This window comes from Calonectris borealis, chromosome 3 (genome assembly GCF_964195595.1).
Source record: "Calonectris borealis chromosome 3, bCalBor7.hap1.2, whole genome shotgun sequence".
Taxonomy (NCBI): Eukaryota; Metazoa; Chordata; class Aves; order Procellariiformes; family Procellariidae; genus Calonectris; species Calonectris borealis.
The window spans coordinates 69,371,023-69,386,981 of NC_134314.1; the positions used below are offsets into that span (position 1 = coordinate 69,371,023).

The 15,959-nt window shown below is 37.1% G+C and overlaps 1 protein-coding gene across 9 annotated transcripts in view; it reads right to left on the reverse strand.

The window, feature by feature from the left end:
- The window catches only part of ZDHHC14 (zDHHC palmitoyltransferase 14), a 112,041-nt gene that overhangs the window by 16,786 nt on the left and 79,296 nt on the right, over positions 1-15,959 (reverse strand). For 7 of the 9 annotated variants that reach the window (XM_075146060.1, XM_075146061.1, XM_075146062.1 and 4 more), the window contains 3 exons: positions 9,223-9,360; positions 5,143-5,191; positions 199-301 (listed from right to left, as the gene is read on the reverse strand). In XM_075146060.1, the coding sequence (XP_075002161.1) occupies positions 199-301; positions 5,143-5,191; positions 9,223-9,360 (290 nt within the window). Of the gene's footprint in view, positions 1-198; positions 302-5,090; positions 5,192-9,222; positions 9,361-15,959 lie in introns of all 9 variants that reach the window. The other 2 variants (XM_075146064.1, XM_075146066.1) reach the window with 2 other exon arrangements.

A 15,959-nucleotide genomic window follows, 5' to 3' on the forward strand; every position in this document is an offset into this window, starting at 1 on the left:
ACATTTCAAGCCACAAAAAATATAGTCCAAAAGATCTCTTCTGATATTTTTGAATCAAGCATGACCAGGTTACTTCCTTTTTTCCTACTGAGGATTCACAAAATTATGTAGGCAGGTATGACTTCTCTAAGAATAACAGAGAAAAACCTCCTCATTACTATTTAGAAACATATATGTAGAAATATACCATGAACTTACATCTTCATTTGTTGTTTGATTGGAGCTGATCAAATACGTGTGAAAACCTGAGAGGCCAACAATGGACCATACTGAGAAAAAACACACCACAGCTTCCAGCACAGTAATTGAAAGTCAAGGAAATATATGCAAAAGGAAAAAAAAAAAAAATATCCAATAACAAGTAGTTACAATCACAAAATTCAGGGTAGTCAACTTATAGTCCACAAGTCCCTTGAGATCTCTGGGGTACTTCGAAGGGGTCAACAAAAATTTAACTCAGAAAAGCAAGCCTATTGTCAGTAGGCTTTAGTGTACAGGCCACTGAATAGCATCTACACCAGCAAATATTTAAGGCTCTGTAGATTGAAAAAGCCTAGAAATTACTGATGAGTGGTTCTGATCTTAATTGCTGAAATTCAAATTTTCATGTTCACCCTGTAAAAGTCATGACACTTGTATTAAGAAACAGTAACAGTTCTGATGGGATGAGGGGAAGACCAAACACAGTTGAGGTAACCCAAGGCTAGCCAAATAGCAAAGAATGAACAGATAAGTTTGTACAAATATTTAGTGCACAGTGGGAGTCTTGAGCCAGGACTAAGGGTTCTAGATCTGTGCTCATACATGCAGCAACAACAACAACAGAGTAAACTTCATCTCAGTCGTATGTTCTAACTGCTAGACTCTCCTGTCTTTCTTCTGTTACTGAAGTTAAGATGCGGATAGGGATCCTAACACTAGCATCAAAGTGCGCTATTCCAAGTAAAATACAAAGTCCACTTGCTCTCCCAAGTCCCTCTAATAACTGGATATATTCTACATTACAACTGTGGGGGTGCCTGAATGGCCGAGCCTTGGCAAATGGCCTGGATAACAACTCCTGTTAAGTGAATGTAAGTAGTTGGGGTGGGGTTGAATACTCAAAACTCAACAGCTTTTGCCCAAAACTTATCAAGTTAAAGAGGAAGACTATCAACTCCCAGCTCACTGTGCTGCTATTAAACAGTAGCTGAGGAATTACAAAAAGACTTTTTGAAGGAGGCATCAGCCTTAATTGTAAGAAAATCACAAAAAATGGCAGAAAAGAACTTGAAGTGGGAACAGCAGCAGTCAAAACTTGGTTTGGTACAGTCACAAGTCACTCTGCTGGCATCTGCCTAGCCCAGACAGAGCACCCTCCCTGTCAAACACTGTTAGTAGTCTGCATCCAGACAGCAGGCTGCCAGTATAGGGTACAACCTATAGGGACTTGCACCTGAGGTACACGTATGTGAGCTCATGGGATGCTTTCTCACCCACGTGTTGTAGGGAGCAGCACAGGTACACATACAGCAAGAGCACCCACATCTCCAAGAGGGTAGCGAAGGTGTGCGTGTGCATGTGTGTGCGCACTACTAGAACTTTTCAAACTACCTCTGTTTTCATTCCTTATAAGCTGCATAACCCAAATGCCATAAAGAAGTAACCAGGCTTTAAAAGTGAGATTGGTGTACTAGGAAAGTCAGTCAGCACTCAGTGTTGCATACTGACTACAGTTGATATCATTCCTTTAACTCTAACAGAGTCATCATCTCAGCAAGAAGACAATAAAGTTGCTTCCAAACTTTGTGTAATCAAGCATAAAGAGCAACTTTCTATAGAAAGCATCCTGCCATAGTTTTATATTTATATATATTTTTATTTACACACAATAGCCATGAACTCAGAATACGTCTGCTTTGAGAATGTTATTTTCTGCAACACCTCAATAGTAAATTTTTTTAGGGAATGTGAATCAACAGCAGAAAAGGCTTTGGTTCCTAGGAAAAGAGATATAATAAATCAGTAGGAACGAGACAATGAGAAAAGAATAGGATAAAAATAATCTGGCATATTAACCATATGCCAACCTTTAGTGAAGTCAGTTTCCAAGACAACCTCAACTCAAAATATTCCAGAACAAGGACAGGGCCTTAAAACATACAAAACCATCCTTATTGCTGAACTTATCAACATAGGAGAAATATGACAGCTCCTCACCATTATACAGAGACATAGACTGAAAATGCATGGATGGACATAAGTATCTGTGATAAATGATCCTAATATTAGTTAATAGTGAAGAGTCTTGATCGCAGGTCTGCTCCCACCTAATGAATTGGGAAATACCTGAATTGTCTGTATAACTTCCTCTGGAACCTACTTCACTCAGAGTGGTTTAAAAGCCAGAGAGGAGCCATTTGCTTTCTGAGCAAATCTGCTCCAAAAGCAGCAGGATGACCAAACGGCATTGCTGAGCAGCATGTTCACTACTCTCTCCCTCTCATCTCCTCTTCAAACTATGTGGAGAGTCAAACCAACACAAGAGAGGAACTCAGTCTCAGTTGACTGTGCAACAGCCACAGCTAAAGCAAGAAGAATGAGGGAGAATGGATAAGGAAGTAGACTGTTGTTAGCAGAGGGTTCAAAAAGGTATAAAAGAAGGAAACAGCCCCAAAACATTATGCACAATACAAGTCCACCTAACTGGGCTTTGAGAGGGTAGAAATCGTAAGGAAGGCTGTAGATGAGCACTCTTGCGTAGAATCTACACACCAAGGAAGTATCTACACACTAAGAGAAAGCATCGCCAGGTCAGAAAAGGGGAACCTGAGAGGGAGAAAGGGCTTCCTGCAACCCCATCAGATGACTGAGCACACCACTGACAGGATGTTCCTCGCCATGACTGCACTCAAGAGGGTCCTGAAACGCGAGTTTCTCCCTCCACACGGCAATTCCTACTGACAAAAGAGGGAATTCCTTTCAGTTCAAGACCTCTTTCAGTTCCCCACTGAAAGGACTTCTTTCAGTTCCCCACACCAACATCAAAAGATCTCTAGAACAGCAGGGTGATTCATGTTAGATTAGCGTGACTCCATTAATTAAACATGAGTCCATTAATTAAAATCAAATTAAAAAAGCAATATATTGTCTATAACTTACTAGCATAATATGGTATAACACTCCCTTGGTATCTCACACAGGGTTGTTAGCAAGATAGAAATGGCAATGTTCTCTGTGCCTGAATTGACTGGCTTGCCCCAAAGCAGCATTCCCAATACTATTTGGACAATTTCATTTTTACTGTTAGGGATTGTACCAAGCTATTAAATTGTCCAACGTATCACTATCAAACCAGGCCATTTCTACAAGACGCGCTACTGAGCCTCTCAATTCAGCACATCTCTGAATACAAATTATGAATAAGCAGCCCATTGTTCCTGTACAAGGATCCTCAAACGCATAATCAATTACCTTTTGATTTAAGGACAACTGAAAGCTATTCTCAGTTTGAAAATAGTTTGAAAGAATCATCTTTTATAAGAAGTGATTGTAATTGTTTTAATTGGAAGCTATTGTTGTGCTACTTAAAACAGTTTGTTTGTGCTTTGTAAAATCATTTGTACAAAAAAAAAAAACCTGAACAGTGGCTTTGCTTAAAAAGTTTGAGTTTATAGCTCAATGACTCTACCTGATGAACTCATACACACACGCAAAATCGTATCTGCAGAATTTGGAGAATATGATACTTGGAAAAACTACCTGGAAAAAGAGGTCTGCCTTTATGCACAACTGCGAATGACAGAGTAAGAGGTTTTTCTTCCTACTCTTCTGTGGAAAAGAGCAAACTGTGTGAGGGACAATGGACAAAAGACTCTTCCTCAGCACAAGTATGAGAAAGAATTCTTTTTATAGTAGCTTTGTGAGAGGTGAAAACTGCTTATTCAGACAAACCATTCAAAACATATACATAAGGAGTGGGAAGCTTACAGTCTGTACAGAAATGTAAGGAAGAAACTAAATAGAATTTATGTCAGCTTCCCATCTTTCCATTATGTTAGCTGCTTTCAGACAGGAAAAAGGAATATTTTCCATTCTCACTGAGTAGAAAATTTTCATTTCATGAAAATTAAATTAAATTAAGACATTTCATTTTCATTTCTTTTTGTCATTTCATGAAAGCTCCCATGAAATGACAAAAATAATATGGAGTATTTACAGAACAGAATCACAAAATGGTTTGGGTTGGAAGAGACCTTTAAAGGTCATATAGTCCAACCTCCCTGTCATAGGCAGGGACATCTTTCACGAGATCAGGTTGCTCAAAGCCCCATCCAATCTGACCTGGAACACTTCCAGGGATGGGGCATCTACCACCTCTCTGGACAACCAGTTCCAGTGTCTCCCCACCTTCATTGTAAAAACTTTCTTCGCTATAGCCAACCTAAATCTACCCCCTTTCAGTTTAAAACTGTTGCCCCTTGTCCTGTCACTACAGGCCCTGGTAAAAAGCGTCTCTGTCTTTTTTATAAGCCCCCTTTACATATCTAAAGACCACAATGAGGTGTCCCCAGAGCCTTCTCTTCTCCAGGCTGAACAACAATAGCAGTCCCTGTGTATGCATGTGTATACTTTTATGTAACTTAACAGAAGTTGATGCTTGAAAATGACTTCTCTAAAAACAGTAAACAAACATAAGAATACTTTCAGGAATTGAACTCTTCAGGGACAGCTTATGGTTTCAGTTGTTCCACAATCTACTTTTTCTACCCTGACAAGAATCAGCCATTCTGGATACTTTCTGTTGTAAAACCAGAAGACTTATTTAATATTTTAAATGAAACCACAGCATGGGTATAGTGAGAGATATATTTATGAATTCCATCAGAAATACATGGAACGTATTTCTATCACACATGGAAACTACAGACCTTTGTCAAGAGTACTACTCTGCAAAAGATGAAGAATAAAAACCAACCCAGGCTATAGTCTCTTTCCTACCTCCAACATGTGGTGAGAAATCCTGTTGTGCAGGAAGTGATGAAATCCTTAACTGATCAAGTCCCAAATGCACATATCCAACAACAGCAAGAAAACAAGCAAAAACACACCTCAGATGTTATTTTGCAACAAGATCTACAATTTCTTTCAGTGAAAGGATATCTTGCAGGACTGTCCTTCAGGGCATTGAGGAACCCTGTTTGTTGAGAACCTGTAGAAATAGAACCCAAAATTACCAGCTCAGTAAGAAACTGGACTACAGGCTGTTTTCAACATGGTTAACAAAATTAATATTTGAAGATCAACTGAATAATCATAGAATACATTTACTAATATAAATCTGAGATTATGTTGCTCAGCAGCAACATCAGAAAAAAAAAACTTGGGTAAGTTATCAGGTCTAACATCTGCAGGATATTTTCTCAGTCATACCAAATTGATGCATGCATATTTTCCCATGAACAAGATTTCTGATTATTCCTGTCCTTTTCAGGTCTAATAAGGAAACAAAAAATTATAAGCTACTTTTTTAGTTTGAAATACTATTTTTCAAAGCAACTTTTTTACTTTGAAAAATTTATACTATAAGCCCAGATTCTCAACTTTCCCTCCTTTGTTCTGGAAGCAGCCCAAGTTCTCTAGACTATAATTCCACTCCTACTGCACCTGCACAGAAGGTTTTTCTAATAGGCGCTTCTTGCCTCTGGGCAAATAAGAGAATTTCTACTAGCTGAAAAGAGCTCAAGAGCAGCATGCTCCAATGAACTAGAGATGCAGAAGCATCCACTTGGGTTCCACAACCATGAGATATTCAACAAAAAGGGCAATTTGACAACTATCTGATAAATATGCAACAAGTGAATTAGGCTGTAGAAACTGACTCAATGCCACATAAATTATAAGGCACACAGTTTGCACTTTATTTTATAATTTAAATGGTTTAAATGCATCAGATTGAAAGTCTTTCCCACAGCAAAAATTTTCCCCTTAGCTAAATTCATCTGAAGATTTGTATGAAGAGAGAACTTTGTCTTTAAAACAAAGAAGAAAAAAATACATATATGTGTGTATATACACATACATATTCTCTAGACCTGCCTGATCAATTTTACTGTTAGCCATTAAAAAGGGAAAGTTACTTACCTTGTATTTCTAAGCCTTTTCAGACTCTCATAACTGGCACAAGACTAGTGGAACTTCCCCCTACTTTCTTACTATTTTTAGGATCCTTAATGGCAATGGCAGCAGGTAGGTGTGATCTCTATTCCCTACTGCTGGTCACACTCTTCCAAGCAGTTCCCAATATATCAGAAGGGGAAGGTTCCTCATTGCAACATACAGTTGAAATACTGATGCCTCAAACAGAGCTGAGTAACTGCGAAGATAGGCACTACTATTGAAAATGCGTTAAGCTTGGGGAGATGGAATAAAATTTTGCAAGACAATACCTTTAAAGTATCTGATTTACAAAGTAATTTTATCATCTTCAATAACGCTATGTGCAAACATTCTTAATCCTGGAAAGGGCAAATTTCCAATGAATGCCTCAAATAAGGCCACAAAACCCAAAAAGTTAAGATGTATCTCTCATATCTCGTCACCACTTATGCCCACTAAAAATGATAAAAATGCCAGCTTGCAAGATTTATTAAAAATCAAACAGATTTCAACAATTTTTCTAAATCAAGAGATATTAAACAAAAAAAAGAAAAAGAAAACAGTTTTCCTAGGTGATCAACAAGGTCAGAGAAAGAACTTCCCTATTAAGATGAACCATATAGGATATTTTTTTTTTTTAAAGGTCAATGCCTACAAATTGCTATAAATATCCCTCGGTCCCTTCCTAAAAGGATATTGTCAGAAGGCATTCGGTCTAACACAGGATATCTAGAATAAAGTGTTGCTGATAGGAAGGTGATCCTGCTAGGATCATCTTCAGAAGAGCTAAGAACAGGATTTGATTAAGTCAGCAGGACTTCCTCCAGAATCAAGAATTTTGCCAGAACTTGTGGAAATACATATGGGTGACTTGGAAACACTGCAGGAAGATCATAGTCCCAGGTCTAAAAACTGAGACTTTACTCAGACACACTAACACAAAACACTCTATGCCAATTGCAAAGGTTCAGATTAAGTCACTGAGAATCCTGCTTAATGGTTAGCATCAGCTGGAGATCTGCAGGGCTGCAAAACAGAACGAAAATGGTTGAGTGGTAACTATTAGAAAGATAGACATGAGGACTTCTAGAAGCACGATAGGCACAGAGAGAATGGAGTGATCAATATGACAAAGAAACCTTACTTGTAAAGAACTCCTTTTTTGGACACAGTCAAGATTATAGTAGATAAATTGGAAAGCTGGACTTGAAGCTCAAACGTAGCAAACAAACATCGAGGAACTAATCACAATTCATACCTGCTCCCATTGCCTTTGAGGACCAAACATTCCTTAGAACTAGGGAGGTTTTTCCTGTCTCATCCAAGGTAGATAAACCTCCATAGTGAGAAAGTTTTATAGCTGATATACTTAAACAAGTCAGCATTTAACATTTACTATACATTATCTGTAAAACCTACACAGTGCTAAAGTGCTGCTCAACCACACAGAGGCACAATTCATTTCTCTGCTCTTTGTCTAATTCACACTTAGAATTAGGTATGGACACTACAAAGTTAAAATCCACTGGATAACTCCACTTGACATACAGAACATGAAATATTGGCATAATATTGGTAATTCGTATGCTGAAAACTACAAAAAAAAAAAGCACTGTACTGTTTATGAAATACAGGTAGGCTAGCTTCAAAAGTAGCTTTATATTGTCAGACTGGTGTTTTCAACTACTGAGTTCTAGCAGATGACAGAAAAACCCCCATGCTTCCTTCTTCTTAAATGTAAAAAGTGTGCATGTATATGCTTATATATGCCCAAATAAATTTCAAGGATTTGAGTATTAATGGAAAGTGTTCTCTTTCCAAGAATTACTTTTCCCTTTTTAAATAATATGTACATCTTTTCTCTGCTCTTTCAACTGATATTAGAAATGCTGTATCTGGCAGTGAGAACAACTTGTGGATCCAGACTCCCCCAAAATTAAAAGTGCCCCTAGCTCTATAGTCTATGTGCTAGATTTCTGAGCTAAAGGAGAGCCGCTCAGTGCTCTTATCCTTCTTTTGTGAAGCACAAATAAGAGGAAGAGTTCTGGTTTTTTAAAATACAAATTTTTGTCCTTGCACAGTGTAAGTAATTTAGGAAATTGAGCACAATCTGGCATATTTTTCAGTAAAGCATTCTCTAAATATTGCCATTAACAAGTTAGCTTTCTAAATGTGTTATAAACTGAAATTATTATTTCTATCAGGCTTCCACTGAAATACGGAATACAAAGGAATAAAAAGATCACATTTCCAAAATGATTAAAGAACTACTGTTCAAGGCAATAGCCTACATAATTAGTGAAAAGATATAACACTCTTAAGCTTCCTAGTGATAGTGGGTTAAAAAACCCCCAAAACATACAAAAGGTCTTTAAAGACAAGTCATATAACCTATCACCATAAATTAGATCATCATCATTATATAGGAGCTAACAAAATTTGTTATGTGTGTGGAAAAAAAAAGACACTACCCAAAAGAGTCTTGAAAATACTCTCCTCAAACCCCACCCAGAATACAAATAAAAATCAAACTCATGAATATTCATTTTCCTATAGCTTATCTGATTCACTCCATTATACATTGGTTATTCTCAGAATGTCTATGCAAATGAAAGTAACTTGTGTTAAAAATAGGGTAGGAAAAAGATGTAAAACTAAACAGCAAACAACAAAAAGTGTAAAATAGCTCCAATCTATTTCCTAGCAATTTACCTGTTTGATTGGATGGCAAGTGACCCATTCTTACAGTTAAAAAAGCACACAAAAGTTCTTTGGGAAAATGATACTATCTGTATACTTGGACATACGGTATGTGTGCTGCTTTTCCAATAAACTGTCCATAAAAGGCCAAAAAAATTAAGAAAATTAACACCGTATTAAGATAAAGCCAGCGCTAGATCAATGACTACCATGACCAGGGTCTACTACAGACCAGAATGGGACTCACTGGGGATTGTGAAGCTTCAGAGAAAAGGCAAATAAATAAATAAATAAACAAACCCTGAATGATCAAAAGATTAACTTAAAAATAAAAAACTCAAGCAAATGGCTACATACGTAATCTGATTTCACCAGCATACTTACGAAGGATGACGTGGGTGATAACGAATGCAAATATAAAGACTGTCAGAAAGGACAGAGATAAAATAAACATATAAAAAAATCTGTAGTTTCTTTTCCCCACACAGTTGCCTACCCAGGGACAGTGGTGATCAAACCGTTCTGAAATGAGAGGCAGAAGAAAAAAAAATGGAAAACAATTAATAAAATGCTGTTTATTTGAAAAAAGCTCTCTGAATACGATATTAAAACTCATGATTTAACTGGCATTTGCAAATTAGCCACAGAGAAATTCTTATTTAGAAAGGAAAAAATAGAAAAGAAAAAGGGAGTATTTTCATGAAACCTTATAGCTTTTAAAGAAATCAAAATAGGGCTGAGGTGAGCTTCTGTTAAACTAACAGCATTATTGTGATAAATTGTGCAGTCAGACCAATAAGCATGTATTTATCCACTGTTACATGCAGCAGTACCAACTCAATTGAATTTTGTTTTTTCAAAATAAGGATTTTTTTCTTCCAGTGACTCTTCTACTCAAAATTGGAGTTTTTTATGTTGTTTTATTTATATCTGTCACAATCACACCTCTGACTTATGTCTACTATCATCTCATCCATCCATTATAGTATATGAAATATTTATACCCTCCCACTTCCTTTTATTGTTTCACTCAAAATATTCTCCATTCCACACCACCCATTTTTCCACTTAGAGTTGACACTGCCACACAAAACCATTCAAAATAGCAAAACCATTCATATAAGCCATTTTTCAATGGCTTAAGATTCAGACAGTCTTGTAAAATTTGCTTATACTTTTTTTGGGTTTGGGGTTGGTTTTTTTTTTTTAAATAATCTATTCAATCTTGCAGAAACTTTCTGTAAACCACATGGTACAAAAATTGGTAGATGTCATCTGAATGCTCTGTTACCCTTCGCACTATAGGCTCCCTCTTCTTTTTACTAAACCAAACCCTTTCCCTTTATTTCCCTGAGAGATTAACTTGTTCATGAGACAGGAAAAGGCCAGGGTGGGTCAGAAACTCGTGTCCCCAACACAGGGGAAAAGCGCTGGAAAGCGGCAGAGGGAACAGTTTGCTTTGCTTCTCCCCAGGCAGCCTGGACCCCCCTCTTCCCGTCCCAGTATGCTGGGTAATGGAAACAGAGCAATTGTCAGGAAACAAACCGGCATTTCCTAACTTTGCTTTGGAGAGATTACACTGACAGAATTTTAAATTTTTTAATCAAATCCAAGATCATAACATAAGACAGATGCTCTCATGCTGACTCCCTCTCACTCTCTGATCCTTGTCCAAATCCTGTTTTGTTTTCTGTGACTTTTATGCCTCCATTGACGTACAGTATCAAACTATTCGTAATTCCACAGGAAAAGGCGAGCTATAAATTCAAAGTCCTTAAGTCCTATGTTAAAAAGGCACATCTGCCCAAGCACACCAGTTTATTTTAGCTATGGCTTTATGTTCAAGACCTACATTAGAGGTTTTCCTTGAAGGACGTATTTAGGATTATCTTCATTTAAAAAAAAAAACCCAACATGTACAACAGATTTCTGAGTTCACCAGACTTTCAGGGCTTTTTTAAATGGTTTTGTGTGACAGCTGTTTAGACCACATGTTTCTGCCATAAATCTGTTTCAAATTCCAATGGGGCTATTCAAGGTGAAGTTACTGAACTTTCTTAGAATAAGGCTTCAGAAATACTTTGATTTAATGAGTACTGCTAAGAATACCAAGAACTAAACACTCTGGTATCTAAAAGGGTAGGCAATACTACCTTTATTCAGTGCAATACAGTTGTATTCCCAAGATAAGTTGACAAGGCATTGGAACAGTGCTTATTTTTACATTTGTGCTTCTGAGTGAGTCCTTATATTCTGATAAACACTTTACTTCATTTAATGGGTATCTAATACAACAACACATGAGCAAATAATACACAAAGAAAAATACAGTTGTAGAGCCTTTTAAAGAGCATAATCCTAGGGTACTTTTGTACCCTACTGCTTCAGGAAAGAAAAAAAAAATCATGACATGTCTTTGGAAGACAAATTCCGTATATACACATTCATTCTCTTCTATGCTGATGCAGTAGGAATCAACAAATTATATTGACATAAAGCTCAGTTTCTAGCCATGAAACAATATTTAGATATATGTAGACATCTATTTGATAGATTCAGATAAATGCAGACAAGCATAAAAACACACACATACACACACTCCCTTATCTATAAACACACATACATTTATATACGTACATATATATTCCTTATAGATTGACTTGGTATTTTTAACCTACTTGTCACTCCTCCCCAATTTCTGTCTTCAAACTTTCTTGGTAAACTGAAAGGCTCTGCATTCTCGATCAATACCTTACCAATCATTGTGAAGCTAAGTAACTAAGATGTTTGTAAAGCACAAATGGACAGAAAAGGCTAATTGGATATGAAAAACACTGCTACAATGTTAAATCTGAATCAACTCTAATGAAAAAGGAGAAGTATTAAAGGGTTTACAGGAGTGTTATGAATGAATAAACTGGGCCTCATTTTTCTCAGTCATAAAATAGAAAGGGATATGACATTTATGCTATATGCCACAAAATAGTATATTAAAAAGCAAGGGATTATTCTACTCCGTGGAGCACAAATATGTAAATGCAAGTTAAAGATAATAGCCTTACAGCGTGTGAGCTGCTCTAGGTAGTTGTTAACGCAAGAGAAAAAAGCCAATCCCAGCAAAATGAACAGACACATACTAAGCAGAAACTTCTAATGCTGTTAAATATAAACTCTCTTAAATCTAGAGCTGTTTCTTCTTCCTTACAAAAAGACATGGCTTAATAGGTATTAATGAAGAAATAACACAATGTCTTAAGGTTCACCTCTGGCACTCCAGATGCCTGCAAACTGAACAACCAATGATTTGGAAAAGGAAGCTCTGCCTGACATCTTTACTTGGCTTGGACAATGTTGGCAGCAAAATTCACTGAGAAATGAAAAACTACTGATGCTGAGAAAAATTGGGAATTCCGGTCCTCGTAAACTTAAAATGCAGAGCAAATACAAATGCAACTGATTGTTATGAAGAATAACAGACTGTTTAGAGGTGATGACTGCAGTTCTGGTTTAAATTTATAGGGCATAGTTCATGTGCTGCTGTATTCGACCATACATTTGTGACAAGGTGAATGTAAAAATTTTTGAGGCAAATGAAGAGAATCAAAACACTGGTAATACAAACTCCTGTTAATAAAAACTGTATTAGAACTCTCAGTGAGGGAGGAAGAAAGCTGCAAGGGCTGAAAAGTTTGTCTATGGAAGCATCCCATGGATAGAAAAGTTGTAATAGATCATCCTCCTGCACTTAATTTTAAGCAAAAGCAGCAAGGTATTTGCCTTCAGAATGTGGTATGACGTTACAGTCATGTCTACCTAATCGAGAATACTGCTAAAACAGATGGCCCAGCTTCTCCCCTCTCAGCAGTCCTGTGAACAATCTCTTGCCTGTGTGTTTATGGCTCTCAGTCCTTAGGCCAAGCCTGGTGTTCATTTTACCCTGTGGGGAGTTGACAGAGCCAGAGGAACTTAAAACTATGGTTAATTTTCTGTTGCCTAACTCCCCAGACCCGCTCATCACAGTATCAGACAAACACCAAAGCTGGCCCAAGTGAAGCAGTGAGAACACACTGCCAGAGAAGGAATGAAATGACCCTTTCAGAAGCAGCTAAGTGTTAACTCAGCTTAGCTGTAACACCAACCTTACTACAGGTTAACACTTATCAGGACTGCAGAAGAAATCCAGTTTCGATTAATTTTTCAGGGTCTGAGAACAAAAGCTGAAGCAAACAAAAAAGACTGAGAAAATGTGTGAACAGTTTATAAGGTGAAGTATCAATGAAAGGAGGAGATGGGTAAATGGAGACTAAAAATGCTGCTGTAAAGACCACAGAAAACCAAAGAGGTAGGAAACCTCAAGAGCTGTCAAGTAAATCTGCAACAGTGACTTTATTTTATTAGTCTTTCCGAAGTGATAATCAACTTCAAATTTGGATAACAACTTGTGAGGATAGCCAGCACCCCCATAACCAAATCCTAAGGTGAGGCTTCACAAGATAACCGAGCCAATCTAAGAGCTTAGCAGCAGTGAAAGAGAGAGTCACATGCTGCCTTTCCTGCCACTTCATCCTGCTTCCTTCTTTCATTGTCTAAGCTGCTGCTGACTCAGGTCAGTTCCCTGAACCGGCAGGAAAGAAAAAATTGAATTATTTTGTTCATTGCTTAGTCAGAAAAACTGACTTACCAATGGCTGTTACCAAGGCATTACTAAGGGCTGTGTGAACAGGCACAAAGGAGGGGGAAAAAAAAAAAAAAAGAGGATGAAGGTCAGATACTGTCCCTTTGGAAGCAGCAAGCTGTCAGCATGACTCAGTGGCTCATTAACACTCACCTAATAATATATGCTAACTAGATGACAGAAGAACATACAAGTTACATTATACTTTAGACATTTCTCTCAGTTTTTACCTTCCCTGAAATATTTACATTTGAAAACTTGCTTAAGAAACATTAACTGCTGGATATCTCAGATAAAAACAAAACTGAGAACATTTCCCGTCTTAATAAGCAATGCTGTTATAGATGGAGAGTGCTCCCTTCGGAAGGCACACCGAAGCATGTTCCTTGCTGCTCAAAACCAAAGTCAAATCTCCACTTTTCCACAGCACAGCATGTAGACTCGTAAATCCTTAAATGTTCAGCTTCCATTTTTCAATCACTACACTCCAGGAAACCACGTACAAAATGACCCCAGTGCTTTCCTTCCTCTTTCAAACATTTAATAAAAGCTTTATAATTTACAAGGAACAAAACAGCATTTTTACATGGAACATTTGTAGGCCAGCTTGGCCCTTCAGTTTGCAGCTTTTCTTGTCAGTTCGCGCTGTGATCTCAGAAACATTTATTATTATTTATGAAATGCTTCCTTTCTCCTTTGCTCGACTGGATCACTGCACGCCAACATACATTTCCTAAAGCTTAATGTGAAGGCAGGTCTCAAAAACAAGTAGTCTACAGATGCAAAAACATCTAGGTCACATTACTAGAAGATTCCAATGAGCACAAGTTAGAATTCACTTGCTAATTCTTCCATCCCATTGAAGTAAAGCGTTGTAGGGCAAAGATACAAACCTAAGGCATTCACTGAATGTTACCATCTTTATTTAACACACGCAAACATGCAACCCAGGACTGGGAAGAGTCAACAGCCCACTATTCAAATCTTGCGTCAGTCAAAAAAATCACATTACAACTCAACCAACTGGGCAAGCATTACTCAAAATTACTTTTGGTAGTAGCAGTACAACATAGGACTACAAAGTCCATTGTCGTGGATGCACAGTGAACAATTATGTAGAGATACCAACACATCTGCACATATTTATAATGATGACAATTACAGCTTTTTGTAGGACTATGATGTCATGATATGACCACATCTCTTCAGGCTTATTGACTTGATATTTTGTATGACAAATGGTACTTTCAGAATTTGGTTGCTCTTGAAATGTTTAGGAAAACAAACGACGTTTTTACAAGTCCGTATAAGGAATACTTATTACAAAAAGTACTTATTTTCTTCTAAGATACAGCAGTCCAATCCCAACAGCCTGCTGAGAGTCATGGATGCATGCACAAAAGCAAATATAACTGTGGCATTAAATCCTTTATAGTCAAGAAAATTGTTTATTTAATAATATTTAAAAAAACACTGATGGGACTTGCCATCAATTGGCAACAGCAATCAAATATATGGATCAATTTAACTTACACAAGATTCACCTGTGTGACAATCATTCCCCTGACAATGCGTTTGCTGTTACTTTTGTGGAATGAAATCAGAGTAGAAATTTATATGAAAAAAATGGTGAATAACTAAAGGCTGATTGCAAGTTACATTTATATGCATGCTGACGTTATTTTAGAACATCTGTTATGGACAATGCACAATGGATCCTTTAAATCACCGAGCTTCAGTACTTTTGTACTCTGATCCGAAATCAAAACATCCCAAGAAAACCAAATGGAACAGAAAGAGCCTTCTAGCCTCAAGTTTACATTCAAGAAATACTCACCAAAGGTTTATTCCAGATTACATTCTGGACAATGCACTAATCACAAGGTGATGCAAACTGAAACAGCAATGTAACACTGGGAAAGATGGGCCTCTATTAATGAAATAAATTATTAATGTGCATGGATATCTACAACAAAAAGTCAATTAGAAACACAAACACAAGGGCTACTCAACAAATATTTCACTTTCACAATCATTTAAATACTGTCCCAGACAGCTAAGCTATTTGGGTGGGTTTTTTTAAGAAAATCAGTTGCAATGTCAACTTTTTCCACGCTAATCAACTTCAATAGTGGCAGACTAATGTTATTCACAAGAAGAAAATAAACATGCTTAATTTTTTAAATAAAAATAGCAATTGATTTATTAGGAAAACATCCAGCCATTGCCCTAGGATAGCTCATAGTAATTAAACTATATTGTCAGATACCTCACTTCACTGATACCTCCAATAATAAATGTTGACTAATTAACAACAAACCCCTTAGACTGCATGCACATTAATGGTGACATTTTCAAAGGCAGCAGTGGCAGTTTAGAATGACTGTTCTTTGATAGGTATGAAGAGTGCACAGCAAAGGACCTCACTGCTTAACAATCTCTCCTT